This window comes from Rhea americana, unplaced genomic scaffold (genome assembly GCF_003343005.1).
Source record: "Rhea americana isolate MKP2758 unplaced genomic scaffold, rheAme1 scaffold_30, whole genome shotgun sequence".
Lineage (NCBI taxonomy): Eukaryota > Metazoa > Chordata > Aves > Rheiformes > Rheidae > Rhea > Rhea americana.
The window spans coordinates 6,183,344-6,210,561 of NW_028186424.1; the positions used below are offsets into that span (position 1 = coordinate 6,183,344).

Here is a 27,218-nt window from a genome sequence, read left to right on the forward strand (position 1 = left end):
TGCTGGTAAGCTACCAAAGAGGCTTTGGAGAATTGTTATTTAAGATCTTAGTTGAATTTRCATTGCATATTTGCAGATTGACTAAATGGCCTGTGTTCCTAAACTCTGAATTCCTGTGCTGTTCTGTGAGGGTCGGTTTGTGACCTAGGTTCTGAAAGGACCTTGCATCTGAAGAGGATGTTTTAGATTCCCAATTGCTTCCCAATCTTGAAAATGGGAATAATGTCTCCCATAGCTGTCAGGCATGTTTAAGTGCTTTTGTCTCTGCAGAGAAGGAAATGATACCTTGCAGTTGGTATCTCCTCTCTACACAGCCAGGTTGTGGTATCATTGGAATATGCTTGCAAGCTGCATTGCTTGAAGAAATGTAATTTTCTTTAATAAAAGCACTTGTCAAAACAATTGCCTTTAACTTCATACCTGACTATCTTGCAGGCAGCCCCCACTCTGGTAGTAGCCCAGTGATAAGGTGCAAATCAGGAATACACTGCCAAAGGACTGTAGCTGTAACCTTCTCGAGTAGCTGCGGGCAGTACACCCAAGGACCACAATTTCCCGCAGTTTAGCAGGAACAACGTGGTTTTGTGGTAGCTTGCTCAGCTTGGAGCATGGTGGTCATATGGCATCAGAGCAAGTGACTGAGGTCCAGGATCCTAGCAGTGACAGTGGTGACTAGTGGATAGTTAAGGAAAGAACCTAAGAAAAAAATATAAGAATAAAGTGATCCTTCCTTTAATTTACTGCTGTTTCCTGCTGGCAACTAATAGACTTGACCTTAGAGCTTCCCCTAGTGACTGTCACCATTTTCAGATCAATAGGTATGTCGGTCCACTCTCAGTTCATGCATTCCTGTTTTACCACCCTTGCTGTGGATGGGATTCTGGGACACCTGGAATTTCTTCCCACACATCCCAGTTAACGAGAGCCAGGGTGGCTGGGGTGGTGGCAGCTCCCATTACTCATGCTTGACAGCTCACGCTTGGCGCTGCGCAGGGGAGCAGCGCTTGAGCGACTCTCCGCTCTCTTGTTAAATAAGTAAGTAGATTCCCTCGTAAACAAACAGGTCACTTGAGCGTCTGCTTCCCTAGTGCTTTGCAGCCAGCTGGGTCACAGTCGTGGGGGGCCCTTAGTGTTGTAATGCCTGGATAGTTATCGCTTTACTGCTCCCCTTCCGAAATGGTTGTGACTTGCTTCACTAGGCTAGGCAAAGCGGGCGGGTTGGTACAAACTGCTGGCGTACTTGATGCAGAAAGCTGTGTTCTTGGGAGAARACATTCCTGCTGCTTCCTCTGGCCTGGAAGGAGCCAGCAAAGGTCTGAGCCCCCCGGGGAGAGGAGCAGTGGCTGCCTGGTTTGGGATACAAGGCTCATAGCCTGGAGAAGAGCGGCAGAACTAAGAAGAGAGCCCTGCACCAGCCTAGGACATCACCTTTGATTGCTTGTGCTGCTTTTATCCTGTGAATCAACTAGCAAAAGTATTTAATCTCAACAGAGACAAGCCAAGACAGCCCAGAAGTTTATAAATGAACCTATTTGTACTTCCTGGCACTGACCTTTTCTGTCAGAGTATTTCAAACTCACCTAGTTGTTTAAGGCAACTGAGAGAAACAAGCCTGCCTCGCCTCCWAGCTGGGCTCAGATAACTCATCCGAGAGGACGCTTTGAATGGCATGGAAAGGRGGTAAGATGAAATTTCCCTTTCTCTCCCAAGTGTTGGCCTGGCCAAAGGGTAACTTGCCCCTGAGGTTTGGGGATAGAGGGAAGGCTCCTCACAAATGGGGTGGGGGGAGCTCTGTGTAACTCACGGTATAGAGAATACTGATACATCATCAGCARCTCTTCTCTGGTAGAATAAACCTCATTTTACAGGGTAGTTGTTGATAGTATTTCATTTGTACACAAATGTTTCTTCCCTGGCAGGTTTTAGATGCTGAGCTCATCTGGTCATAACTGATGACTTACCATGTGCTAGCAGAGAGCTGCTTCATTCTGTGATGCTTTTTCTGCAGACGCTGCGCAGCACTGCAGGTCCTCATCCCATCAGCTGAGCTGACGGACGTGCAGCTTTTCTTTTTTCAAGAGGAGGGGAAGAGCTGGATGGCCACATGTGGGTCTGTGCAATAGATCAGAGTTGCTTATGAAGACAGAGGTGGAAAGGAATCAAAAACCCAGCATAAAAACTTGTAAGACCCATGAAACTGAGGTGAGAAATACCACGCTGAAAGCTTGCCTACCTGCAGGGAAAGGCCAGACCTGTGAAAATGCCTTGTCCAGAGTACAAAAGCAGTGTCTCCACAAGGAGCTACTAGTASGGAGCTGCAAAGTTGCTGGGGCTAAGTGCTGGGCCTGGGGGATGTACATCCATACCTGGTACCTACTAGGAGAAAGCGATTCAGGCTGAGAATGTATTTGGCACTGGAAGTCAGCTAGCTTCGATCCACCTAAACCTGGGTTTTTGAAAGCGAACAGAGGGTCCCCAGAGGGCGGCAAGGGAAATGTGCGTGCACAGCCCCATCGTGTAAAGCCTTCCGGGTACGTGTTCAAGCACTTGCCTGCTTCCCACCCGCCGGCTGCAGGCAGCTCCCCGCCCCCACAGCACTGTCTGCAGGTTGTGCAAGCTGGAGGGAGCGGGCCATGCTGCCTTTGCGAGGGCAGCCAAGAGGGTGGCTGCCCTCTCTTCCCGCAGCTCCCACCAGGCCTTAGTCTTACAAGTGTATCGAGAGACTTACTACCGGAGATGCAAAGATGAGGAGTGCTCAGCAGAGCTGCAGGCACTGGAAGAGGTATTTGCACGGGGTCTGGCAGGCTGCTGTAGGAGCCTGGCGTCTCCTAGCAGGGAGCTACGTGTCTTCATGTGCAGCTCATGTGGGAGGTGGTCCTGGACTATGCAGGATGGCGATCCTGTGAGAAACCTCCGTTTGCATGGTCCTCCAACCCATGCAGGCAGTGTCTGTGCAACGCGGGCAAGCGCACGCACATGCCTGTACGGCAGCGAGGGGGTTTCAGCTTAAAGCTTACAAACCGTCAGCTCACAACGTTTCGAGCTGGGTGACTACGTTGTACTCGTTTTTCAGATTGTACAGGCAATGCCTTTTTCAGCAAAATCTCTACAGCTGTGATCTCATGACAGAGCGGTTGCCCTGTGAGCAAAGTGCAAACATCTAAAACAGAAGAGGGCTGGAGTCCAGGACAGCGAGCGAGCAGGCACAAACAGCGGGACTTAGCCTCGGGGCATAAACAGCAAGGAGAGCAGTCACTAGTAAAGATGCATGGAAAAGGGGATGGGATCTCACTGAATGCAACCCCCCACCTTCAAATCATCATCAGGATCAGTTAGCTTGATCCTGGTCTCAACAGCTGGATGCATCAGGTTTGACATCTTGAATGCTAATTGGGAACGCACTGAACTGCGCCGAGGATGAATTTTGGTTGCACCGCAATCAGCCTCAGTCAAAGCGCAAGCTGATTTGAACTGTGAGGGGTGGTTCTTGGGTTATTTTTCTTCTTGTTCTTCTCTTTTTAGGACATCCTGGACATCAARGAATGAAGTYCTGTCTTTTGACAAGATTGTGGGGGACTGGCCAGCAGCCAGGTGCAAGGCTTTCCGTGCAACTCGCCTGCGCGGCCTTACTCAGCCGTGTGCTTCCTCCAGGGCACTTTTCTCACGTGTATTTCTGAGCACCATAGAAACAGATTAGACTAGGTTAGATTTTCCCTCTGCCTGGTATTTTAGTTTGCACTACACTCTGGAAAAGCCCTTAACTTCCCCATAAGACCTGTTACAGTCTCTGAGTATAAATCCCCCTTTGTTGGGGTGTGTGTGTGTGTGATTTGACTGAGCCGCATGATCATGAGTCAGGTGACAACACTGAGTGCAAAAACAGAGTAGAAGAAGCAGTGAGACCTAGGAGATTGGCTGCTGATCTTGCCTTTTGACAAACTGTGCTGCTCCTCAGGGAAAAATGAGTGCCTGGCCCTCTCCTCTGCTTTGGAGCTTAACCACAGCATGGCTGACAGGTAAGTCCTCCTGGAGTGGCATTCACCTTGCTGGCTGAGCCCAGGGACACTTGCTGGAGGAGGAGTTTTGGATTATGAGGGAAAGTGAGGCATATAAAAATGTCTGAAATGCTTTTGTAATTATGTCTCTATCTGCTCCTTTTTGGCTCTTTTCATATAATCATGTTTGTCCAGAAAATAACTCTGCTACTCTACTAGCTAACTCTAGCTGTCGGGTCAGGTTCACTGCAGGACACACCTGGCCACGTGCAGCTGGGAGCTCTTTAGGTACGGTGCTGTCCTGCTCCTCCTCCTCGCAGCAGCGTGCTTGCRTTCGGCCCTGGCTGGGGCAGTCTGCCTTGCCAGAGGGCAAACCCCTCAGTCCTGCTGCTTCGCTGGAATAGGCAAGTTTGCACTTCAGAGCGCTGCTCGGTGCTGGGCAAAGCTGCTCTGAGCTATCACCTGGCAARCCTTATCTTAGCCACCTGTATCCAGGACAGCCTGAGCGTATAATGCATTACTAACTTGAGTCTGGCACACTCTCAAAGTTAAATTGGGGAAGACAATTATTCACCTACTGAGTTAAACAAGGATCTTCTTCAACTACATACCTAACTATTGACGTGGCTTTGTGTTGTTTCCCTTGAATGGTTTGTTTTTCCAGAGTAGCGTACTCTGCAGTTGTGCCAGACCAAAAGAAGAGAAGTTAAAGGGGTGTCCATCATATTTCTGCATTTCATGAGTTCTCAGCCAGCATCCATGTGCCTCACAAGTCGGTGGGGCTGCATGTCTTGTAAATCAGGGGGGTTTAGCACTGTGTTTAAGAGCTCAGTAACCACCTGCGGCATCCTCAAGGCTCTTAAAATACTGTGCCAAGGCAGCAAAAAAAAAGACYCATCCCTAAAGTGTCTATGGAGATATTTTTGTTGATATAGTGCCCCTTAAAAATGAAGAAAACCTGTAGAAACCAAATCAGTGCTCCCCAGTGTAGACAGTGACTGCAGGAGAAGAAAACAGCCAGATGTAGCTGGACAGGTTAAGTACTGTTTTTTCGTAGCTCTGATGCTATAACTAGCGAAACAAAGCRTCGCCCACGTTCACTAAATGCTCAGAACTAATTTTACCCTGCCTCGCTACATCTTTTTTTTTCAAAAACTTGTTTAAGTGAATTTATAAAGTATTTGCCCTCAAACGTTGTTGAGATGRCTGCTGAAGTTTTGCAAATCCCCTGCTGTGTCTCTGGCTGACAGCTGAGCAAATGCTGGGGACTGGCTGCTGTGTGGGAGATGGGACATCGTGATCATTGTGGTCCTTCTGAAAGAGCTGCCCAGGAGAACTTCATGGTGCCCTGGAATTACTGCYGAAGTTCACTCTGAGGTTAGCTTAATAGCAATTGGGACTGACTCGGCTTCTTGCCACATACAAGGAAAGGGAAGCAGGTTGATTTCAGCCCTTAAGGCAGGTGAGTCCAAAAAGGAGAATCTCGTATCTGAGCCCTGGGCTGAGCTGCCGCTGTTCCCTGCCGGTGCTGCAGAGCTGCTCTGCCTGTGTAGGACCAGCTCAGGGGGCTGCAGCTTGCTTAGGCTTGGACCTGCAGCAAACAAATGTGCAACAGAAGGATCGTGGTTAAATTCCCTGTCTGTTTTGGAGGCTGTGGCCAGATGTGGGATGTGGCCTGGGCAGCTGCGTGCTCATCTGCCGCTTTACACCAAGTAGTTATGGAAAGGCTGGGGGGGAGGTTCTTGGTTGAGTGCCAAGGAGTTGGTATACACACAGGAGAGCGCACTCTGAATGGGCAGTTTCCAGGTGATTGCAGATTTGTAAGGACTCTTTTATTCAGCRTCCTGATTTTGCTAGAAATTTAATCAGTGTGACCAGCCAACTTAGTCTGCAGGGCGGTGGTGTTTACACCGCCGGAGCGCTAAGCACTAATATCCCTGGTGCCCAGCGCCGTGCAGACAGACGGCAAGCACGGCCTGAGAGAGAGAAACCAAGAGCTYGGGGAGGAGTTAGGTTGGGAAAAATGTTGCAGCGACCCAAGTTTTTGCAGCCGTCTGGTGCTCGTGCCGCAGCTGCTAGGCTGTGTTGCCTCTCCGAGTTTTCACCCTGTTCTCCTATCTYGCTGCTCTTGTGCATGCTGCTTTCTGCCTTGCAAACCCTAGAGCGCTTTCTTAAAATAGCCCTCTAGTTTTCCCTACCAGAGCTGCTTCAATGCAGCCGGCCCGCTCGCTGCGGTGGCCTAGCACCCGCGCGCGGGCTGGACCGGCACGGCGAGAAGCGGCTCCGGGCGCGCGTGCTCGCCCGGCCAGCATCGCCCCGCTGCTCTGAAAAGACAACCCGACGCAACCTGGAGTTGTTCTTATACAACGTGCTGCAAAACCTGCTAGGTTTCTCCCTAGCTTTGCTACTTTATTCAAATTGGCATTCCTGGTAATTCAGTCAGTCCTTTACTTTCAGAGCTATTTAGCTTGTTTTTCAGCTGGTTGTGTGTATAATTCTTCCAAGAGAGAGACTGGACATAGCTTGTCTGTCTGTGACTTCCACTAACTGACATAAACTTTAGACAGAAAAATTGAAGGTTTATGCTATGAAGGCACTCAGGGGAAAAAATCAAGGTGGTAGTTGCATACTGATGCTATATGAAGTTGTGTGTTTTCAGAAGCCGCAGATATTGCGCAGGATAAAATACCCCCCTGCCCTGACTTCCCGAGCCGAGCCGGTGCGACAGCTCCTCCTGTGGCAGGACCTGACTATTTTGTTTTTTCGCTTGGTACTATATTGCTAAATCAAAACCAATGCGCTTTGGGCCCCCCYGCTCAAGCAGGGGAGGTTGGACTAGGTGATCTCCAGAGGTCCCTTCCAGCCTCAACCATTCTGTGACTCTGAGACTTTCGATTTTAGCTTTATGGGTCTGTCTTCCATCCCGAGCCTGGGAAACATCCCTCATGATCGCTGGATCTCACTCTCATCAGCAGGCAACGTTTCAGTCTGTTACAGGTCACAGCAAAACAACTCGAACTGCAGTAATTCCCTAAATGCTCTCAAGATTACAGCTTCCCAGCTTCAGCTGAAAAGAAATGCTCCTGCTCTTACAGGAGGAGGAAGTTCACAGAATTAAGGGAAGTTAAGGCCTGCAGGCATGTCCCCTTCTGGTCACTGGATGGATCTCCAGAACAGCTTAAAAATATCCCAAACTCATGACTTTTCTTTCCTGATCCTTTTAACTGAGATAGGGTAAAACAGCTAGCTACTTGACAAGCATCCTAATTCAGATTGTCACATGTCTCAAACAGCTGCTGCTAGCAAGATCAGGTGTTTTGAATCATTCTCAAAACCTTGTATCTTGGAGAATCAGATGTCCTCAACACTGGCATCTACTGAGTTGCAACCTCAGAGATCCTCTAATTTATTTCTTTGATACATCTCTTGTGTGCCAATGATGTTGACTCCCTGGTTTCTGTATTGCTCTTAGTCGAAAGTAGCAGAGCAGAGGTTTYCTGGGCACCAAGCAAGGAAACATAAGTTAAGCAATTAGTAAAGCCCTGTAGTGGAAAACCTACTAAACCTACTAAAGGGAGAGACTTGGCCACTAACAATGTTTTTTTTTCTTCTGTTAGGTATTGCTTTAGGCCAGACAACCACTCTGCAGGTTCCTATTGCCTCAACACCAGTGCCTCCCAGTGCAGTGGCCASCCAGGTCCCTACTGCTGCCTCAGCACCAGTGCCTCCCAACACAACTGCAGCCTCGGCCTCTGCACCCCCAGTTTCTGCTACGACGTTCTCAGCTGGAGCAGCTTCTGCCACACCAAACCTTACTGCATCCCCGGGAGTGCCGTCTGCTGACCCAACCATGGGAGCATCAGCTCCAGTTCTGTCCACCACCGTGGAGGCGACAGCACTCGCTTCTGCGAGCATGAGCACCTCTCGCGTGTCCACCACTGTGCCCAGCAGTGCCCTGTCCTCCTATCTGGCTGTGACAGTGTCTSCTGGTGTCCCATCCGCAGCTCCGTTCCTCACCACCTCGGAGCCCTCGGGCTGCAGCAGGGTGAACGTGACAGCGTGTGAACGCTGTTCCCCAGGGACGTTTCCCAACGATGGTAGGAGTCTATGCTCACCCCAGCTCCTTGTGTTATGTGGAAAAGTGGAAAGTAAAGGGAGGTAAAAAGGGTGCGTGTCCTTGTCTCAGAGGACAAGGAGCAGGAAGGGGAATTAATTTGTTACAGCTCTCTGAAGTTAAAGACTCCATCTTTGCTGGGCTTGTTACTTATCAGACTTCCCAAAGTTTCCTTGGTGTGATGAAGAAGTGGTAGGACTGTGACCGTAAAGCCTAACGCAAGTGCAGCTTAATTTGTTGGTGGGAGGATGTTGTTTTTATGTACAAGAAATACAAGAGAAGCTTCTAATTTTCTCTTTCAAATGGTTGAAAGAGAACCTCTGCTGTAGAAACAGCCTTTCGCCTGGGCTCGAGAAATCACCCCGCTGGTACCAATTACCGCTCTGCCGCAGGCAGGAGTGCATGGTATGATGCTTCTCAGAAGTTATTGTGAGATGGTTTTAAACAACAAAATAAAAGCAATGCCTTTTTCTGCTTGCTTCCACACTCTGCAGGGCACTTTTAAAGGGAGGAGTATCCAGAGCGGACGCTTTAGGGTGTCTCTGCCGAGGGCAGGTGGAAATTCCCTCTGCCCTGGTATGCTGGGCGCTTGTCGCAGGGTCTCTTCTTGCTCCTACGCTGCTGCCGCAGTGCCAGGGAGCGGTTCCTGCAGGAGGTGGGATGACAGACTGGTGCGTGCCGTTGCGGCAGGTCCCACGCAACTCTGCTGTGTAGATCGCGCTGCTTCTTGTGGAGCAAAAAATGCTAATGCTTACATCCAGCGGGAATATTGTGTTACCCGTGCTCAAAGAGAGTCTGTTTCTGGTTAAGGCAGAGTCTCAGCTTTGGTATTTTCTGCTTTATTTCTGCTTTTCACAAGCCTGAGTTAATCGGAAATCGAAAGGGGTGTATGTTTTCAGGAGGGGGACGAGGAAAAAACTCTTGTTCCTTCAGATTAAAAGAGGAAAAAGCAGTCTTTGTAATTACCAGAAAGCCGTGTTGATAAACTTGAGACCTAAGATAATTTTACGGCTGTTCTTCAGCTCGCTAATGATGCCCAACAGCATCATTAGTAATAACGTTCTGCTTTTCCAACCCTAAGATTGGGCTCAACCTGTCCAGCAAGACAAACGCTTCCACGTTCTTTGCAGCGACCAGTACCTCTGAGCAGAGGGGTTGAATTGGGGCTAAGCAAAGCGTTGCAGTCTTGATCTTGACTTTTTTTTTTTTTTTTTTGATTTAGGCACCCTGAGCTGCTCGTGCTGCTCGCAGGGCTCCTGCGCAGGCCCCACTGACTGCATCCCCTGCCCTGTGGGCCACTACCAGCCTCTGAGTGGCCAACGGTCGTGTGTGCCGTGTCCGCAGGGGTATTACGCCAGGTGAGTGACTGAGCCTCTGCTGAGGTGGCCAACATGGCTGGAAACATGAATTGCCTGCAGTCTTCCTCAAAACACTTTCCTCCAATATCTCCTCCTTTGGGCTTTGGGAAAAGTGCTGGCATARCTGTTTCTCAGTGGAAAGTGCAAGGTTTTACTCACCCAAAAGAAAGAGAAGCCCAGGGTTGGCTGGTCTGATTTTCATCTGCTGCGGTGGCTTTGTGCTGTAAAATGCTCAGCAGCACGTRGAGAGGGGCTATGTGCTCCTCAGTAGGTGAAGTGGATCAGGTTGCTCATGCACATCTTTTTGTGGCCCTTCATATGTATAAGGGGAAAATGAGTTTTCTGTGACTGAGGGACTTCTGGGAGCAAGGCGTGGGGTTCAGCTCTTCAGCTTTCACCTGTATCTTTCCTCCTGGAAGAGACCATCTTCCTCTGTGCTTTGCAAATTGATTTTCTTAGTCCATATTTTGCGGTAAGGTCTCATCATGTTCTAGTCACCGCTGACTGCAGCATGCTAAGTTGTTTTAATTGTTAGCTTTTCCTCACTGTGTCAGTCTTGGCCAGAAGCCTGGCCTCACCATTTAACCAGGCTTTCTGGTTAATCAGGACCCTATTTGAACAGGGGGTTGGACTAGATGCTCTTCAGAGGTCCCTTCCARCCGCAACCATTCTGTGATTCCTCGTTTGCCAGACTTTGGGATTTTGTGTGGCCTTCTCAGATTCACCTTGAGTCTCTGCAGGCTCCTCAGCTTTTGCCTCGTGTGACCTGAGTATCTGCCCCGTGCTGTGATGGAAACCAGGCATTGTGGCTGGCAAAAGCTTGCAGACGGTTTCATGGTGTCTTGGTGGCCTGGATGTCCTGCTGAAAGCATTCCTGTCCTCTGCTCATCTGGGCTCAGCAGCTGCTGAGATGCTGCTGCAAGGAGATRCTGCTTTTCCTCACGTACGAAGCCTTGAGGGTCATCCCATGGGGTGATCGCTGCATGGTGCTGCTCGAGGCAGACCCATGCAGTCAACCTTTGCTGGGGTAGCTAACCTGGGCACCAGGGCCACGGGTAGTCAGCAGCTCCTTTCTCACTCTGTAAGTGTCCTACAGYTCCCGAGATGCCTGCACTTGYTGCTCAGGCTGTTTCCCCTCCTGATTTTCCCTCCGTGTATCCAATATCTTCTGTGTCTGTTGGAGACACAGAGATACCTTATTTCTCCCCAAGTGCTTTAGAAATCTGAATCRGTCCTCAGCGAGCATATCAGCTGGGATGTGGGCGAGGGCATGGCCGAACCGGGGCTGAACCTCCTGCTGCTACCGAGGAGGGAGGGTGGGGAAGTGGCAGCTGGATTTGCACGTGCTGGAGGAGCRGGGAGACGGGAAGGAAGAACGGTGTGGGAAGGGGCTGGGGTCACCTTGCCTGGGCACAGTGCATGTGACTGTCACTGTGGCAGCTGGCCACGCTGTGCTGGGCTGCAATTGGGTCGTTTTACCATTTTTGCTATATTTGGAGAATCTGGTGTCCCCTGAGCCTTGAGCAGCTCCAGCTGATGCAGACCCTGCATTAGTTTAAGCAAAGCATTTGCTATGTTTCCAGTTCACAAATCTTGCTCAGCCTTGGGGTTTCCAAAGGACTTGAAGAGCATATCCTTGTTTTCCACCAAAGCATCCTGTGGTGCGTTAWTAAATTGTTTTACAGGCATACTTCTTGTTGGTGAGGAGTTGGCTCTATTGGTGACGAATGCAGTAGCTTTCCTCTTTCTCTGCCTTACCTGTTTTTTCTCCTCCTCCCCAAGGTCTAGTGTACAGCATCCCCTTTCCCACAGTTTCTGATGTTTAAGGTCAGGACTTTCACACGGCAGYGCCAATGGTCTGGCTCTTTTTTTTGACTATTAGCTGACCTGACTTTCAACAAGGGAGCAGCTCTCTTTAAAATCCATAATAGGTGCCGGACATCAAGCACCTTTCCAATGTGTGGATTTAAGAGGCTGACTTTAACACCAGATTTTGAAACCTCATTACAATAAGTTTTGAGGCCAGAACTTCAGAATTGGAAACCTGTAACTTTCCACAGAGCCCAGAGAGGGTACAGGACACTGCTGGCATTAACGAAATGGTAAACTTCATTTCTTAACTTGGACCTTTAATATTCAGGCAGGTTCTAACTGTTGTTTTTTCTGCCTGAGCTCCTTCGTTATAATTGCTCTATTTCTAGACTTAGTGAAACGAAGAGCTGTGTTCTTCCGTCTCCTCTTAAGCAGCTAAAGAGAATAGAAGCTGCAGTGACCTGAAATAGCACTAAACCTCTTCTCAATTCCCTCCCAGTTTTCGGAGGAGCATCGCATGCTCTCCCTGTCCGCCTGGCTCTTACGCTAACGAGTCTGGGGCTGCAGCCTGCAGCGCATGCCAGAAAGGTAGGTTTGGATGCGTATTCAGTCCAGATACATTTTCATCAGAATACATGATGCTTTTACCATCATCAGATGCAATTACCAGGTGGAATGAAAGCACCGAAGAGTAAACAGGTTATTTTGTTCAGGCCAAAAATAGAATAGTAGATCTCTTCCCATTCTGTTATTGACATTTTTATTAAAAAGGAAAGAACTGATCTCTCACCAAGTCATGTTCCCATTTGCAGTAAACTGATACTAATGGTACAATGAAAGCCCATTGCAGAATGTTTTCCTCCCACGGTGTTACGGCGTGTTCAAAACAGACCAGCGTTTACTTACGCAAGAGCCTGACGAGCGCGTGCCGAGGGCTCGGCCGAGAGCTGGGTCGTGTCCGTCGTCTGGGGGGGCCGGGAGGAAGCTCCGCTCGGCGGCAGCGGTGCAGCGTCCCCCGCGAACCCGCCCGCGGGGGAGCGGTGAGCGGGTGGATCTCGCCACCGTGCCGCTTCCAGCCCGTCTCCCGGCGCGGGCGCCCTGATCCTCCTCCCTCGCCGCGGTGATGGGCGCAGCGGCGAAGTCGGCTCCCTCCCCAAGCCGGGCGCTCCTGGGGGGACCGGCGTCCCCCGAGAGCCTGCGCCCTGCCGCCCCGGAGCCGAGCGCCGATTTGGCCGGGAGGTCCCGAAAGCTTATTCTTCCCTCCCTCAGGGTATTTCAGCTCGCAGCAAAACGCGGCCTTTTGCCTGCCTTGCCTGCCTGGATCGTTTTGCAAGTAAGGAACGTGCGCGTGGCCGCGGCGGTCTGCGGGCTGGGGAGGGCCAGCTCCCTCCTGGTAGCAGTCGACGGGCTAAAAAGACCGGCTGTACTGGCAATCGGAAAGGCACGGTGACTTTCCAGCTGAGCAGATACCGCTGCTGAGCACCGGGGAGATGCAGCCAGCAGGTTTAGGGTTGAACCAGGAGTGACTTTTTAGGCTTGTTAGCCTGTGCGTGGTTTGGGATCAGTCGCTCCAACAACCCCCTTAGCTGTCCCAGAGGCTGGTTGGAGGCAGAGGTGGCCCAGGTGCTGCGCAGGAGGGTTTCGGCTCGGAGCCAGCCTCAGAAACACCTCCTATCAAATCCGAAGTACGTGAGCTGACGTGAATGTTTACCCTCRTCTGCCCTTACCCGGAGATGGCCTGTGCCATGTTACCCAGCTGATCTCTGGCAATTTAACCGTGGTTCAGCAGAGCTGCACTCCAGGGCTCGTGCAACTGTATTGCGTGTCCAGCTCTCCCAGCTTGAGTATCCATTGACCRTTTTCAGTCACACTTGCTAAGGGATAGGAACTTCAGAGACACAAAGKTCCTCCAAGCTTCATGCAAATAAAGAGAGGAGAGAAATGCTATCATGTGCTCAACCCTAATTCAATATGGGAGAAACCATGCTGCAGAGAGACGTCATGGATGCCTGCAAAATGGCAGAGGCTCATCTCCTGGTAGACACCAGAGAACTGAGGCTCAGCTTGTGCATAGATAAATAAGTGCATGTTATAAATAAGTGAGTGGGCTTCAGTGGGTTGGGTTGGTCTTGGACCTGCTTGCCATGCTGATTTCTCTCTCCTCCCCTCAGCACCACCAGCTGCACCATGTGTCTAGCTTGCCCTGGTGGGAAGGAGGCTCGTCACAAGGCATCTGAGGAGTGCACACCTTGCCACCCAGGTAACAAATGCAGTGGAGGTTGGGGGACCACAAGAGCCTAGCTGAGAATGCACAACTTCAACACCAGAACCTGCAGAAGGGCTGTTTTGCGTCCAAGACTACTCCAGCATGAACACCCCCCCTGACATTTGCAGAGCAAACCTTTGTCATCAGAGRTGGAGAAGTGCTGCTGGTTTTTAGTCCCTCCTAGTTGGCCAGGGCCTGCTGCTGGAGTTGCTATCAGCCAGAGGCCTGTTTGCCTGTAGCCACGGGGTTTCATACKGTGGATTCAAAATGCTGCTGAGGCCACATCTGCACTAGGTCTTCCTGCTAGTGTAGTTAACTTCCTCTGAGGAGTGTCCTTCATCTGCAGGATGGGGCTGTCAGGAGCCCAGGTAGATACTTGGGTAGATACCATTCTAGGAAAACTATTTTTGTCAGCGGTGTTGGTTTTGCTGATAAAACCAGATGTGTTAGTGCTGCAGGGGTGCTTGGAGAGCTAGGGGACGGTGTGCACTCTGCCTGGGGCCATGGCTCCTGGGCAGGGCATAGCCTAAGGCTGGGAAAGAGCAGTGGTGAAGAGGAGATTTGGTGAGGGGAAAATGAGGAACTGACTCATTTCTTTGCCGTCTTAACTAACATCAGATGACACAGGTGAGGCAGTGAGATGATGGAGTGCTCTAGCAATCACTGATGGAGAGCCTCCCCTCTAGAATGAATTTTTATAGTCAAGTTGTGTTTTAACATACGGAAAAAAGCATTAATCACTCTGAGACGCATGGCTTTAGTGGCTCATCGTCYTTACAAAGCCCCGAGAACTGAACTGTGCTTTCAGCTTCACTCAGCAAGTTTCAAAGAGCTAGAAAATGTCTGAATCCAGAATTAGCATGTATGAAATACCCTGCTGACCTCCAGCTCTAACTTTCCYGCTGTGTTAGAGCCACAGCTAGGTACTAAACCCACTTCACACTACTCAAAGTACTTAAACTTACTCTATTTGCTAGATCTAAAATGACAAAGTATTTCTTCCCTCTTGCTGTGCACCTTCCTCRCCCTTTTCCTCTGAGCAAGGACCAAATTTCATGCTCAGCTTTTGTGATGCACATGAAGCATTTGATGGTCTTTYTCCATCTGACTTGCAAAGACAAATCATCCATATGCAATTGTAAAGGCCCCAGGGTCTAGTCCCAGATTTTAAYTTTGTGCTTATTTGCTGTTTAGGTACGTTCAAAGGTCCCAATGATAACGGATGCAAGCTCTGCAAGGCAGGAGAATACCAATTACAGCAGGGCAAGGAGAGCTGTGACCTGTGCCCAGAAAATCACTACTGTCCTGTGAGTCTCCAATAGCTGATTTACAGTCTAGATTAATAAATATAGCTGTTCTGTAACAAGTTAAATATACTTTAACACCATTTTCATCTAAAACTGTTTCCTTTTTTAACTATCTAAAGGGAGRTGGTTAAAATTGTGATACCAGGAGCTGGGCTTTGTTTTGCACTTGAAGCTTCCCAATAGGCCATCAGGGCAAAGTTAGAGGATGGTGTATCCATTAATTAGGCTATTTGGTGCATGGGCATGCTTTATATGGAGCCTTGCTGCTCTTCACCCTGCTCTGAGTAACACCACAGGGGCAGACAGGCTGACCATTTCTTGGTTATTTTTCCCCTCTTTTTCAGTGCTGAAGTGTTGCTTCTCACGTATTACCAGTAATGCCATTTGCAAAGGTGCTTGCACACTGCCCACGTGCCCACAGCCCTCTCTTGCCCCACTGTTTGAAGGCCAGTCCCTGCCCCAGTGGGGAAGGCAGCGCTGGAGCCCAGCTGCACACTTAAAACCCTTGGTCTGGGCGCAGACCCCAGCTTTGCAGGACAAACAGCCCATGCATGCAACAGCCCTGGCTTCGCTCCTTTGCTAGAGCGAGGGATCACTTCACCCAGCTCTCGTCCCCACTCAGCGTGCACGTAGCTCCACCTCAGCTCAAGGAGATGAGGGGAAGAGAGAAGCAGCAGTAGCACCAGCAGTTAAAACTGATACTGTAAGATTGCTGGTTGCCAGACTGTTGTGGTAGCAGCCGTCATTAGTTCTGCCTCTGCCTTGTCTTGGTTCACCAAGAGCTTCATGTGGGAACTGAGGTCACACCTAAAAATCTCTCTTCTGAGACAGCAAGGCRGTGGGTGCTTCCTAAAGCAGTCCTTCCCAGCATGTATCTGCCAAGCCCCTGCTCGAAGAGGYTTTTATCACTCTATGCTTAGTGCAGAGGCAGTTCTTAACTTGCTGCAGTCTTTCCTGTTTGAGTAACTCACTCTTCCCTTCGGGCAGAGCCCAGATGTGAACCCAGTCAAGTGTCCTGCTGATGCCTTCTGCCCTCCTGGCAGCACTGAGCCTGAGTATTGCATGGAGGTGTTTCTTTACAAGTCAGGAGACTCCTGCCAGCTGGCCCCTCTGGTGATCATCCTCCTGGCCATTTTCACAGCAGGTGAGTGCCAGTCATCACTGTGCTCTGCTAAAACCAGCCACCCCTCTGCAGCTAGGGTGCCTCTGTGTTAYGCCAGCAGTATTCTCTGGATGGTGCATGTTATATTTCCTGAAATCTACATTTCTAATCATGCTCTAACAGCTCGTTCTTTTTACTCTTTGATCTGTTATACTTTCTCTCTTTAGAGGTGCTGSAGATCTCGAATTCATCTCATGTGCATTGTCTTCCTTAGGTTTTTCCATGTCCTTACCTTACTGCCCAAAAGCACAGTGATGTATGGTGTCACATATATAAAGACAATGTTGAAGACAGACCATAGTAGCATTGTTAACAGGTCAAATACAGCTTAAAAGCATGTGCAGCTCCAAATAGAAACTGGTAGTTTCAACTCCCTCAGTGGAAACTCAGACYACTTTAGGTGYATGGATRATGTCTGTGACATACTTTGTTTTCYAGTCAACACTGTAGAGAAATACGTCATCTGGAAGCTGGTTCAGCCTTCAGACTCAGGCCAGTTGAGGAAYTGGATCTAACCGTTCAAAAGCAGCTCAGAGGCACCACAAGTGAGGCATGAAACATCAGTAGGGTCTGTGTCTGCTGTGAAGGYCTAGCTAGAAGAAAACTGGAGTACAGGTGTGTTAGAACATGACACACTTCCTGAGATACCATGATTCCTAAGTTTATTGCAGCAGAGTGTGTTTTAGTTAAACCTGTGTCTCAAGATGTCAGCCTCAGCTTGGTCTAGAGTGTACTGGATTGTCCCTAAAGTATATGTGAAATATCTTGCCTGCCCCAAAGTAGGAAAACAGGTAACCTCCTATCACAGATATGAGGTTTCCAAGGGGAGGCCAAAGGAAATGTGCTACAGAAACATCTTGAGATGTTCCAGATGACTTGGGATATTTCCAAATACTTAAAAGATGAGGCACCTAGAGGGTACAGGCTATCAGGTCTTTTCCTGATCTGTGTGTTACGTGCAGCACCTGGAACAAACATTTGGGCAGCTGCTGGGGTCCCCTGTGAGAAAGAGATGCAAAGACAACAGGTTCTCTGTGCCGCGTTAYTGCTCTTTCTGGTACCCGACACTTCCTGGATAGAGCAAACAGCCGCCTTGCTAGGGAGAGGATTAGTTCRTGGCAAACTCACAGCAGAGCCTGTAGGAGTGGGTGTTGTCAGCCTGTGTGGTGCACCTTGTAACCAAAGGTGTTCTCACACAGAATCACAGAACCAGCAGGGTTGAAAGGGACCTCTGGAGATCATCTAGTCCAACCTCCCAAAGATTTCCTGGTGCTTGTTCCGCTGGGGCTTGAACCCAGGACCTTCAGCATGTAAAGCAGATGTGATAACCACTACACTATCCCTCTACCCCACATGAAAGGCATCAGCACAGATGCAGCAAATGGGGCACCCCCAACCCAAGATGATACTTGCTATAACTGGTTCCTTAGAGAAAAGGCTGGAAGGTAACAGGCGGATGAGCTTCTCTGCAAGGAGGCTGCGTGGTGAACGCTGATTCCGAAACAATGAATATGCAGCTGTTGGAGTTTTAGCAGAGTAAGAAAAAAAACCCAAGACTTTTGTAAWTTTAAAATTAAATTTGGGAGAAGATTGAACCAAAGCTAACAATTAGATGCAGACAAGCAACTGTTACTGTTATGGGTGGTAAAAAATAGGCAGAAGTGCAAGCTGGGAAGCAAGATATTTAAACCAAGACAGACCTCCTATGCACAGGTGCCCAAGTGGTGTTACTGTGGGATTTCTGCTTGTTACCAGCTATCCTGACACAGGCTTTCACCTCCTCCAGACAATCTAAAGGGTTAAAGACATAGCCMTGAGTCTGTGTTTAAGCTTTAGCTTAACCGTTACGCACCTCCTTCACCTCTGCCTCCTAAACAGTCGTCGTCCCTGCCAGGCTYGATGTTGTCAAAAGGCAGAGGGAGGTAAGAGAGACAGATGTTTATTCCCTGCAGTGAAGAGGAGTGAGGGCAAAGCTGCTTTTCTGATAACTAATCAGCATTAGCTGCTGTGATCAAAATCCTCTCTGACATTCGAGGACTGTATGGATATGTAAGAGGAGAAAGGACAGTAGAGAGAGAGTCTGGAGAAGCTACAGCTCTAGCAACTCTGGTTGACTGCTCTTCCTCAGACACCTGAAGTATTCTCACGAGACACGAGGTGTAGGGAAAGTCTAAGTAACCGGCRTTTCTGATAGACAAGTCAGAGCATCAGGAAACAACATTCCTCAGCTAAGTCCTGCATATCGAAGAGTTTGCTCAGAAGAGTAAAAGAAACAGCCCATGCTCACAAGAACCAGTGAGTATTTTGTAGGAGTTCAGGGATCAAATTCATGGYTGGTAGAACAGATCAATTGTTTACCATGAGGTTGTCTGCTCYCACAACCTAGATCCAGACATACTTGTCTGGACGTACTGCACCACAGTGACAGATTTGTGCTATTCTGTTGAGGTCAATTTTCTCTGATTAGGCTTATGCCAGAAAAAAAAGAACACAAAGTCACAGTGCTTGATATTTGCCAATTATTTCTGTGCCTATGCCCAACCCAAAAGTAATTTTTTCTGACAGTCCTGATTTCAGTCTAGACTCCAGGTTAATCTAGGTCAGCTGCCTCTGGTGCTTCATTATRAGCACAGTACAGAGCAAACTAATTTCTCAACAAGGTCCTTCAGTAGGATAGCACAAGTGCAACTAGCCTGCAATTGATTAAGATGTCTGGTGAAAAATAATAGTTCAACAGAGTAGARAGTAACCAGGAGCACAAAGGGAAGCAACAGAGCACAAAGGCAAGTAACTGAATTATTTCATTATAGTCTGCTATTCTCAACAGCTTTCAGAGTAAAGCTTAAGTGCCGAAGTTGGGTGTTATTATAGCTATCCAAAACTTTTCTGTACACAATAAATAGGAAAATAAATTACCAAAAAACAGTATTTCAATCAAGAAGTCCTAGAACAAGCATCACCTGCCATCTTGCCTTCCCATCTGAAAGTAATTATCATTCCTGATATTCCAGGTGGAATCCTTGCTATCTTTCTGATGATTCTGAAGAGAAGGCAAGAATATAGGAAGAGGTCTTTGAAGTCTCTACTGTTACCAAAAGGATCAGGACAACACACAACGTATGGTGTGATGGAGCACACAGAACCAGTATACACTGGKTGGTAGCAGGCTGCAAAATGTTACCAACAAGCTTTCAGCTCACTTTTCTGTATGGCAATATGGATTTGTGTGTATGGGCAAAATGTTAAGCACGATCAACCTATTTCAACCTATGTAGCCAACATATTTAATTGTACTAACTGCAACTGCACAGAAATGCAAATAAATCATTTATGAGTTGTGACTACTTGTGCTAACCCAGATGACTTTGGTTCTAAAATAGACTGAATAACCAAATTGCATCTCCCTGCAATTCCAGACTTCACTCACAAAGAGTTTTCTCTTTTCCTCAGGAATAACTACTGTACCCCCTCCATTTTAAYGGTCAGCTCTACAGAGTGAGTGAAGATCAGCTGTACAAATTATTAGCATTCCTGCAATATAAGCCCTTTCCGACCTCAGCAGGCACTAACAGGAGCGTGCTTCCTTTTAAGAGTGTGCAGATTCTTTTCTCACCATCCTCAAAATTTTACCTTAAGCAAGGGTRAGTCAAGGAATTTTTCTCTCTCAGCTGTGGGAAAACCACATAAAATAATGTTTGTTTAAGTAAGTCTTGGACTTAAGCAACTCAAAGCTTTAGGCAAGCGCTGCCCCACTGATGATAAGCCAGAAGACTCCCCACAACCGTTTCAAGCGGCCACGCTGCTGCCCAGTGATTCACCAGAAGTGCCTTCCACACTCATGTACCTGACAGCATTGCTCCTGACCTTATCCTTGACAACGGATTCATCATGAGCCAATGCCCCCTTTGCTGCCGGTAGCAATATATGTGATTTGTACCTGTTCTCACTGCATGGAGCTGCAGCCACTCCTGCCTCCAAGCATGCTCCAGTGTAGCTGGTCCAGCTGACTGTGCCATCTGTTAAATGGATTTGATTTGTATTTTGCAGGCATGATTTCAAATCCTKTAGGCTGGTTTACTTCTTCTTAAAGCTCTGCTTTGCGATGTTCTCCCTATCCTACTCTGTTATGTTTAGCTTTCTGCACCTTGTCTTCATTACCCTTTGAACTCTTGCCATCATAGCAGGCACTTAGAAACACCCATCYGCTGCAATGGAGTCAACCTCAGCTGCCCCATGAAATCAGCACCTGGCATCTACTACCTTGCTCATCTTGTTGCCTCCCTTCTTCCCCTAAGGTGAAATTCATACATGTATTGGGTGGTGCACAGCCCTGAACAGACCAGCTGGTTGTGTCGCTTCACCAGCTTGGAAAGCACCAGTGAAAAGAGCATGCGTGGTGCAGGCAGAGCATCCCCGCGCACCCACGGATGCTCACGCTGTCTCCTCTGCGGGCATGAAGTCTCTACCTTGGCAAAAACCACAGCTTTCCGAAAGAGCAGTAAAAGGACCCAATCCTGATGCAGGGCACCAGATTCCTGCAACAGAACAGTGATTTTTTTTGTTTTTAAGCATGGACAAAACAAGTTATTTTTCCTAATGATATCAAAGCACTTTTTTTCAGAAATATTCTAAAAACAACTCCCCCCCCCCCAAAAAAAAAAAACCCAGGCAGACAGAAGATTCCACTCTGAAGTCAAACTAGACCTAAGCAAAAAAAAAAAGCTAAAAAAGAAAAATAAAAATGCAGCTGAACAAAAGAAAAAAAAAAAAAAGCTAAAAAAGAAAAATAAAAATGCAGCTGAACCTAAGACTCAACCTGAGAGAGCAGTATCAGTGACTGCTAACCGAAACCAAATGAACTGTACTGATGCGACTGCATGATTGCAACTCACAATAGTTAAAGCTTGTGAAATTACGAGCAACAGAAAAACAGCTCTGTAATCGGGAACACTAGGCTGCAAAAGATACCCATGTTTAGGATATCAATATGTTTATGATAAAGGAAAGTGTGAAAACAGCCAAAGCACAGTTGTTATTCACTTTACATAAGCTGAACGCCCAGTGAGCCTTTTAGATGAAGTCCTGGAGTATAAGCTTGCCCTACGCAAGACCAACATCCAGCTCCCTCGCTGCCAGAACATAACTTGCATAGCATGTATCATTTCGGGTGTTTTTTGTTTGTTTGTTAAGATTACTGCAAAAATAACTATATAGATCTGTTTTTCCAAATAAGAATTGGAAATTTCAGAAATAACTAGGAATAAATTTTAATATTAAATAAAACACTAAAGTTTCTCAAGCAGTCAGCTGTGGAATACTGTCACTCAACAATGTGGGAAAAAAAACATTAAAAAGTCTTTCAAGGTATTTTGCTTTTTGAAGTAATTCAGATAAATTCAAAAGTAATTCAAATAAAAAGCCTGTAAAAACTGACCATGAATACAAAGCTACAGAACAAAACAGCCATTTAATTTGATTATTCTTCCTAGATTGTATGAAAATACATCTAACATTCAACGGAAAATAATTTCCACACTTTCTTATGTGATAAAGCACCAACAAATTTTGGATTTGCCTGTTGTATACCAGTTTTAAAGAGTCGACTGAAAAAAGGAAAGACATTTTCTACTTCAATGGTCAATACACTAAGTACATAGTTTAATGCCACATAATAAGCTTTAGCTGGATGTTATATAGGTGAATTTATAACAGGAAAGTCTAAGTTGTTGAACACTAAAAGGTACTGAGTTGCATCATGAGAAAGCTTACTTTTTCAAGGTTGTTTTCSCTGGTATTTGAACAACAGGAACAGGGAAATAGTGAAACAGCTTTTCTTTTTGCTTTTTTTCTTTTTGTCTTTTAAAAAACAATTCAGCGTATTTTCCCCGTGCTGCCAAGTAAGGTATGGAAGCCTTCATTTGATAAAAAAAAAAAAAAAAAAAAGGCCCTTAAAAAGCTCTTTTGTGAATTAGAAACTAGAACTCTACCAGATCACTTTCGAGCGACTCAGCTGAGCTCGCGAGACCCCCCAGGTCGTGCGTCCCAAGGAAGGGGTAGGGCCACGTTTGTTCTACGCATCCACCCCGGAGGCGCACGATCGGCAGAGCCGCGAGTTCCCGATCAAGCCGAAAGCAAAGCTCTCTTTGCAGAGTGCCCACGCCAGGCTCCGCCGGCCCGAAGGTTTCAGYAGGAGCAAAGAGAAGAGAAGAGGTAGAAAGCAGCAGGGGGTCGCACAGCCACTCGCTAAGATCTGCGCGTGCCACCGTTAGGAACAGAGCGCTGCGAAGGACCGTTTCGAACACCGAAATCTTTATTTGCCCACAGACAGATACAAAACGGGGGGCTGCGCTGCCTCCTGCCGTACGAAACGTGCCTCGGAGCGGGGCAGGGACTTGTAGGCTCCACGATCGATCTTACAACTGCCGGCGTTTCTGCAACGGTGCCAGTTAGTAACTCTGGGCTGGGGGCTTCTGGAGGGGGTACCTGCCTGCTAGGGCCTGGGGCATAACTGTTCCAGGGTGCCAGAGCTGTTACATCTACATACGAAGGAAAAAAAGCAATGAAACAGCTAAAAATGTAACAAATTATAAAGGCAGTGGTTAAGGTAAGATTTTATAATAACTTATTTAAAGGTATTCTTATAAACCGTTCCTTACATGGTATAGTACCAAAACAAATAATGGTCCCAATGACATCAAATTCCTTCATTTTGTTTAAAAGTGACCAGGAAAAGGTTTCTGCTTTGCTACCTGATCTCACCTTTCTCCTCTCAAAAAAAAAAAAAAAAAATCAAAGAAAGAGAAACATATATAATACAATTTTTTTGGCATTGATTTTAGGCACAGGCCTATGGTTCAGCCTTGGTATAACAAATGTCTGTAGCAGAGGGAAAATTTCCCTCAAATACAATAAAGAAATCTTAATTTTGTTCCTCAAGTGCAAGGCTTGGCATACCAGTTTGTTTAAAAATACATATACATAGCACTTTCTCCCCTATTTTGAACTATTTTATGAAAACTAATTGAACTCCCAAAAGTATTTATAAAAATTGACTAAAAGAACAAAATCCTTTGGTTACAAAATAGAAACCAAAGAGTTTAGGGTATGGTAATGGTACATTCGAATCCCATTTCGATCAAAATCTTCTAATAAAACCAAAGTTTTTATGTTTTGGGAACAAATGGGGATTTCGATAAACCCCCAATYGAAATCAGCAATCAAATCCTCAAAAAATATTTTGGAAAAAAACATATACTTTTATGACACAGCAAGGCTTCGTTTTCAAAAGGGCTACACAGAGTTTCTGCACTATTAGGCAAATAAGGCAAACTAAGCTAGAACATACACGAATTACTAAATGGACATGAAGGCTCACACTGTGTTTACATAGGCTAGATAACAATGGCACAAGTCAAAATGTACTTGTAACACTGCCTAATCACATATCAATGTCATGCACTGGGAAGAAAACAGGCAAAGGCATTTTTCTTTACCATTTTTTCCTAGTTCTAATATTATTTCCATTTAACTAACTCTTGTATATTTATCTCACTGCAAGTGTGAGAACCTAAGAGGAGCAAAGAATTCAAAACAGCTTTGCTCAAACAAGACAGTGGTGATAAGATAGTCAAGAGCAGAGCTTGTAAAAAATAAAGAGTGATTTCAAACAGACTGCCAAGTCAAGCAGCCAGTTTTATATAAACTGCATAAAAAGCAAAACAGGCTGAATTTCACATTAAAATTGTTCCTTACATGCTGCTGCTGCTGCCTCTTAAAAAAAAATCTATTTCATTTTTAATTAGTTGTTTTGAATTTATTTCTTGCACTTTGGTAGCTAGTCAAGTTTCACCTTCTGTTTCATTCGTGGGGTTTTTTTCATTTGTTGTGCATTTTTTACATTATCATAATGTTGCAATGCTTGGCAAAAGCATTCCAAAGCAATGTTTGCCTCTGAGTTTTACTTGACATTAAGGAAAAAAAGGAAAAAAAATCAAATTATCTTTTCAAAAAACAGGTTTTTTTATGATTTATTTTTATTAAGACATAAAAATCCTAGAATATTGGGCCTGGACTGCAAGACAATGTCCCTTTAATCCAGACTTGTACAGCTCTGCAAGATCAAGTCATTTATATTTTGCTGGAATGAAAATACAGGAAAAAACAGTATAGAAAAAAAAATCTCTTACAACGTAAGATTTCCTCTGTCCGGTACAGGGTATGCCTTTCCCACCATGCACTATATTTCTCGGTGGAAGGTTATAAAAACATTTGTTTAAGAATCACTGGAGAGCTATTTTATAAGAGCACAAACAAATTATGTGTGTGGTTATAGTGAGATACGCACCTGGATTGCAAATGGCATTCAAGGGCTTGCTGAAAAACACACAAGGCAAGCAAATCTCATCGGGACCACAGACCAAGCCATTTTTTACTTAAAAGAACTTGAGAGCTAATAACTTCTTCCAAGGAAATACTATTTTAAACATCTGTTGGTTGACAAATACTATCTCAAAACCTATGTTTATGCCTACCTGGTTTGATTTTAACCTACCTCCAATCTGTAAGAACACTGGAGGGAACCTTTTACATTCGTAACAATTCAAGTGTAACTGTAATGCTGAGTAATAAGTTTGGTTTGTCCTGAAATTTTCTGAACTATGCTTGCCACAGTTCGTTATCAGTGCAGAAGCAGCAGAAGACTGCTGTGGTTGGCTCAGTGGATTTATAAAACAAAAAACAAAAACGAAACAAAAAAAAATYCCCCCTCCCCCCCATGTAACCTTTACAGAATATATGTAAAATTGTGTCCTTCCCTGGTCATATTCACAACTTATCTACAAGATAGTGTTGGCAGTAGAAACTGCAGTCCATTACTATTTTGATTCAGCTCTCATCCATCTGTTCCTCTGCTTTCTCTTAGGCTTCAACTTGTTCAGTTTTTTGCGGGGTTTCTCAGGCTTCTGAGTTTCAACAGAATCCACCCCAAGAACATGTTCAGAGCAGCATAACTGTCCATTTAACATAGAATTTAGTACTGTCCCATCTTGGTGTTCCTTGCAGAACGAATTTGGGCAGAAGTGGCAGAAAGAAACAGAAGGTTTGCCACAAACATCACAGTGGTGCCAAGGACACTCCCACTTTCCTGTGATTAAAGACAGAGAACAAAAAAAATTACCAGGAAGAAAAAAAGTTGTAATATTTTAAACAAGTTTTGTGTTTTAGCACCTGAACAATGAATACCAACTTTCCTGACAAAAGGTGAGACAGCAACTACTGTGGTTAATCTCAAAAATCAAAATTCTACACCCTACCTGTAAAGCACAAGTGACAGCATTAAGTAGGTGACTTGAYCTTATTTCATTTAAATACAGCACTGACATCAAGCTAGTAGAAATTATTCAGGCCTTACTCCATAGCATTTGAAGGAAGTTGGGGGCTAGGAGAATATTCAAGTACGCAGAAATCTGCTGCCTGCCATTACACCCCTCACCTGTTTTTGAGTTTTGCTCAAAGAGAGTTCATGTGCTTTATCTACAGATGCTCCTTTCTGCCCTAACTGTCCCAGCATATTTTTCCTGGTCATCATTTTACTTGTCTCTGGGATAACAGGCTTTGCCTGCCTCACTTCTTCACATCCCACCTGACGTCGCTGGCTGTGGAACCAGGTAGCTCCTGTAGTATCAGCAACTGCAGCTCGGTTGTCTACTGCCCTTAAAGCATTCTTTCCCTCACTTCAGATGCTGCTGCTATTCTTTTAGCAAAAGGTCTTGAACTCAATTGGTGTTATGCATTTCTTAGCAGAGATAATCAACTTTGCTGTGACAGAGCCACAGTGCTCCTACTGGGTGACATGTACTCAGTTGTGCACCTTCCTAAAACCAAAGGCTTGTTTTGCCAGAGAGGCGCAGGACAAAGGACAGGATTTTGTCTCCATACTCAAGAACAGCTCCTACACTATGCACAAATGAAGTTCYTACCATCAGAAAAAAATACGTTTTCAAAAAGAAACTCTTGAGAAATTTCCAGTACAATGAGTGAGGTAGGTACATGCAAGTTATTTATTTACACAAATTTAAGAGGCAAACCTACTCACCAAAAGGACGTTTCACCAAACCAAGACAGGAGAGATGATAAGCTTTAGTACAAGATTTCCTGTCACACAACACCAGTTGGCCTCCATCACCACAACGGAAACAATCATCTTCAGATTCTTTCTTCCCCTCGTTTTTCGTTCTGCGTCTCCTTGTTCTCTTTTTGGTCTTTTTGCCTTTTTCTTCTGAGGCATTAGTGGAAGAATTCTAAAAGAGTAAATTGCATATCTGTAAATGCCAGTTTAGCAACAAAAAAATATTACACAAACCAGTAAAACTGCTGGCATGCCTTGCAGACAGTTCATACAGGCAAAAATTTGATTTGGCACGGACCTGTCCAACACCTTATGGTGCCTATCCATACTGACGAAAAACACACTGACCCTTTCAAAAGTCATCTTGAAACCAGTTCTTGTCCCTACAATTCCTCCCTGTTGGAAAGCTCTTCCAATTTCTTAAGACTCAAGAAAGGTCTTCCAATTTCCAATCTAATTTACCTAAAATTAATTTACCCCCATTTTGTTCTTGTACTAACAATCACTTCAATGTCTCTTTTTCTCTTCCATTTGTGTAGGCTTATGCTGTATTTATTAAAACTGGCRTCCAATTCTCCTCTTTGAGGAATGGACTGTGCCCCCAATGCCAGAAAGAACAAGTCAAGCCATACCCCTACTTCTGCCTGATATTCTGCTGCTTGTGCTTTAACTTTCCTTCGCTGAATCACACAAAATTAATTCTGGAAGCTTTTTCAACATTTCAACCATCCYCCCCCACCCTCTCACCCCAGTAATTACTACCTGCTTTTTTAAAAAAATTAGCCCATTCTTTCTACCAGTACAAACTGTACTGTAAAACTGAACTGCAACATTTTGTTTTTTCATGTCTTTCTGCATAAATTCATCACAAGCTTATGTGAAATGCCGCTTAAGCCTGCCATCTGTAAGAAAAAGCAGCTGTGTGAATGCTGGAGTTTTAAGTCCACCTTCTGCAGCATCTGATACTGAGCAGTGCGAAAGACTTCTTGARGTACAGCCCTTCTATAGCCACAAGTGAGATTTTTTTTATCTCTTGGGAATGTATTTGTACTTTCCCCTGCACATCTATGACAGCTCT

General features: G+C 46.1%; 2 protein-coding genes across 4 annotated transcripts in view; one reads left to right on the forward strand and one right to left on the reverse strand.

The window, feature by feature from the left end:
* Nucleotides 1–3,834: 3,834 nt before the first annotated feature.
* On the forward strand, nt 3,835–19,358 carry LOC146593265 (uncharacterized). Its single transcript, XM_085309702.1, has 9 exons — nt 3,835–4,016; nt 7,613–8,092; nt 9,332–9,467; nt 11,779–11,867; nt 12,549–12,612; nt 13,451–13,539; nt 14,740–14,852; nt 15,840–15,996; nt 19,026–19,358. The coding sequence occupies exons 1-9, from the start codon at nt 3,962–3,964 to the stop codon at nt 19,175–19,177; spliced, it is 1,335 nt and encodes a 444-aa protein (XP_085165828.1). The 5' UTR covers nt 3,835–3,961; the 3' UTR covers nt 19,178–19,358.
* Nucleotides 19,359–21,555: 2,197 nt separating this feature from the next.
* NSD2 (nuclear receptor binding SET domain protein 2) overlaps nt 21,556–27,218 on the reverse strand; it is a 71,340-nt gene continuing 65,677 nt past the window's right edge. For 2 of the 3 annotated variants that reach the window (XM_085309663.1, XM_085309662.1), the window contains 2 exons: nt 26,108–26,312; nt 21,557–25,156 (listed from right to left, as the gene is read on the reverse strand). In XM_085309663.1, coding sequence (XP_085165789.1) covers nt 24,888–25,156; nt 26,108–26,312 — 474 coding nt within the window. In that variant the 3' untranslated portion in view covers nt 21,557–24,887. Of the gene's footprint in view, nt 25,157–26,107; nt 26,313–27,218 lie in introns of all 3 variants that reach the window. The other variant, XM_085309664.1, reaches the window with a different exon arrangement.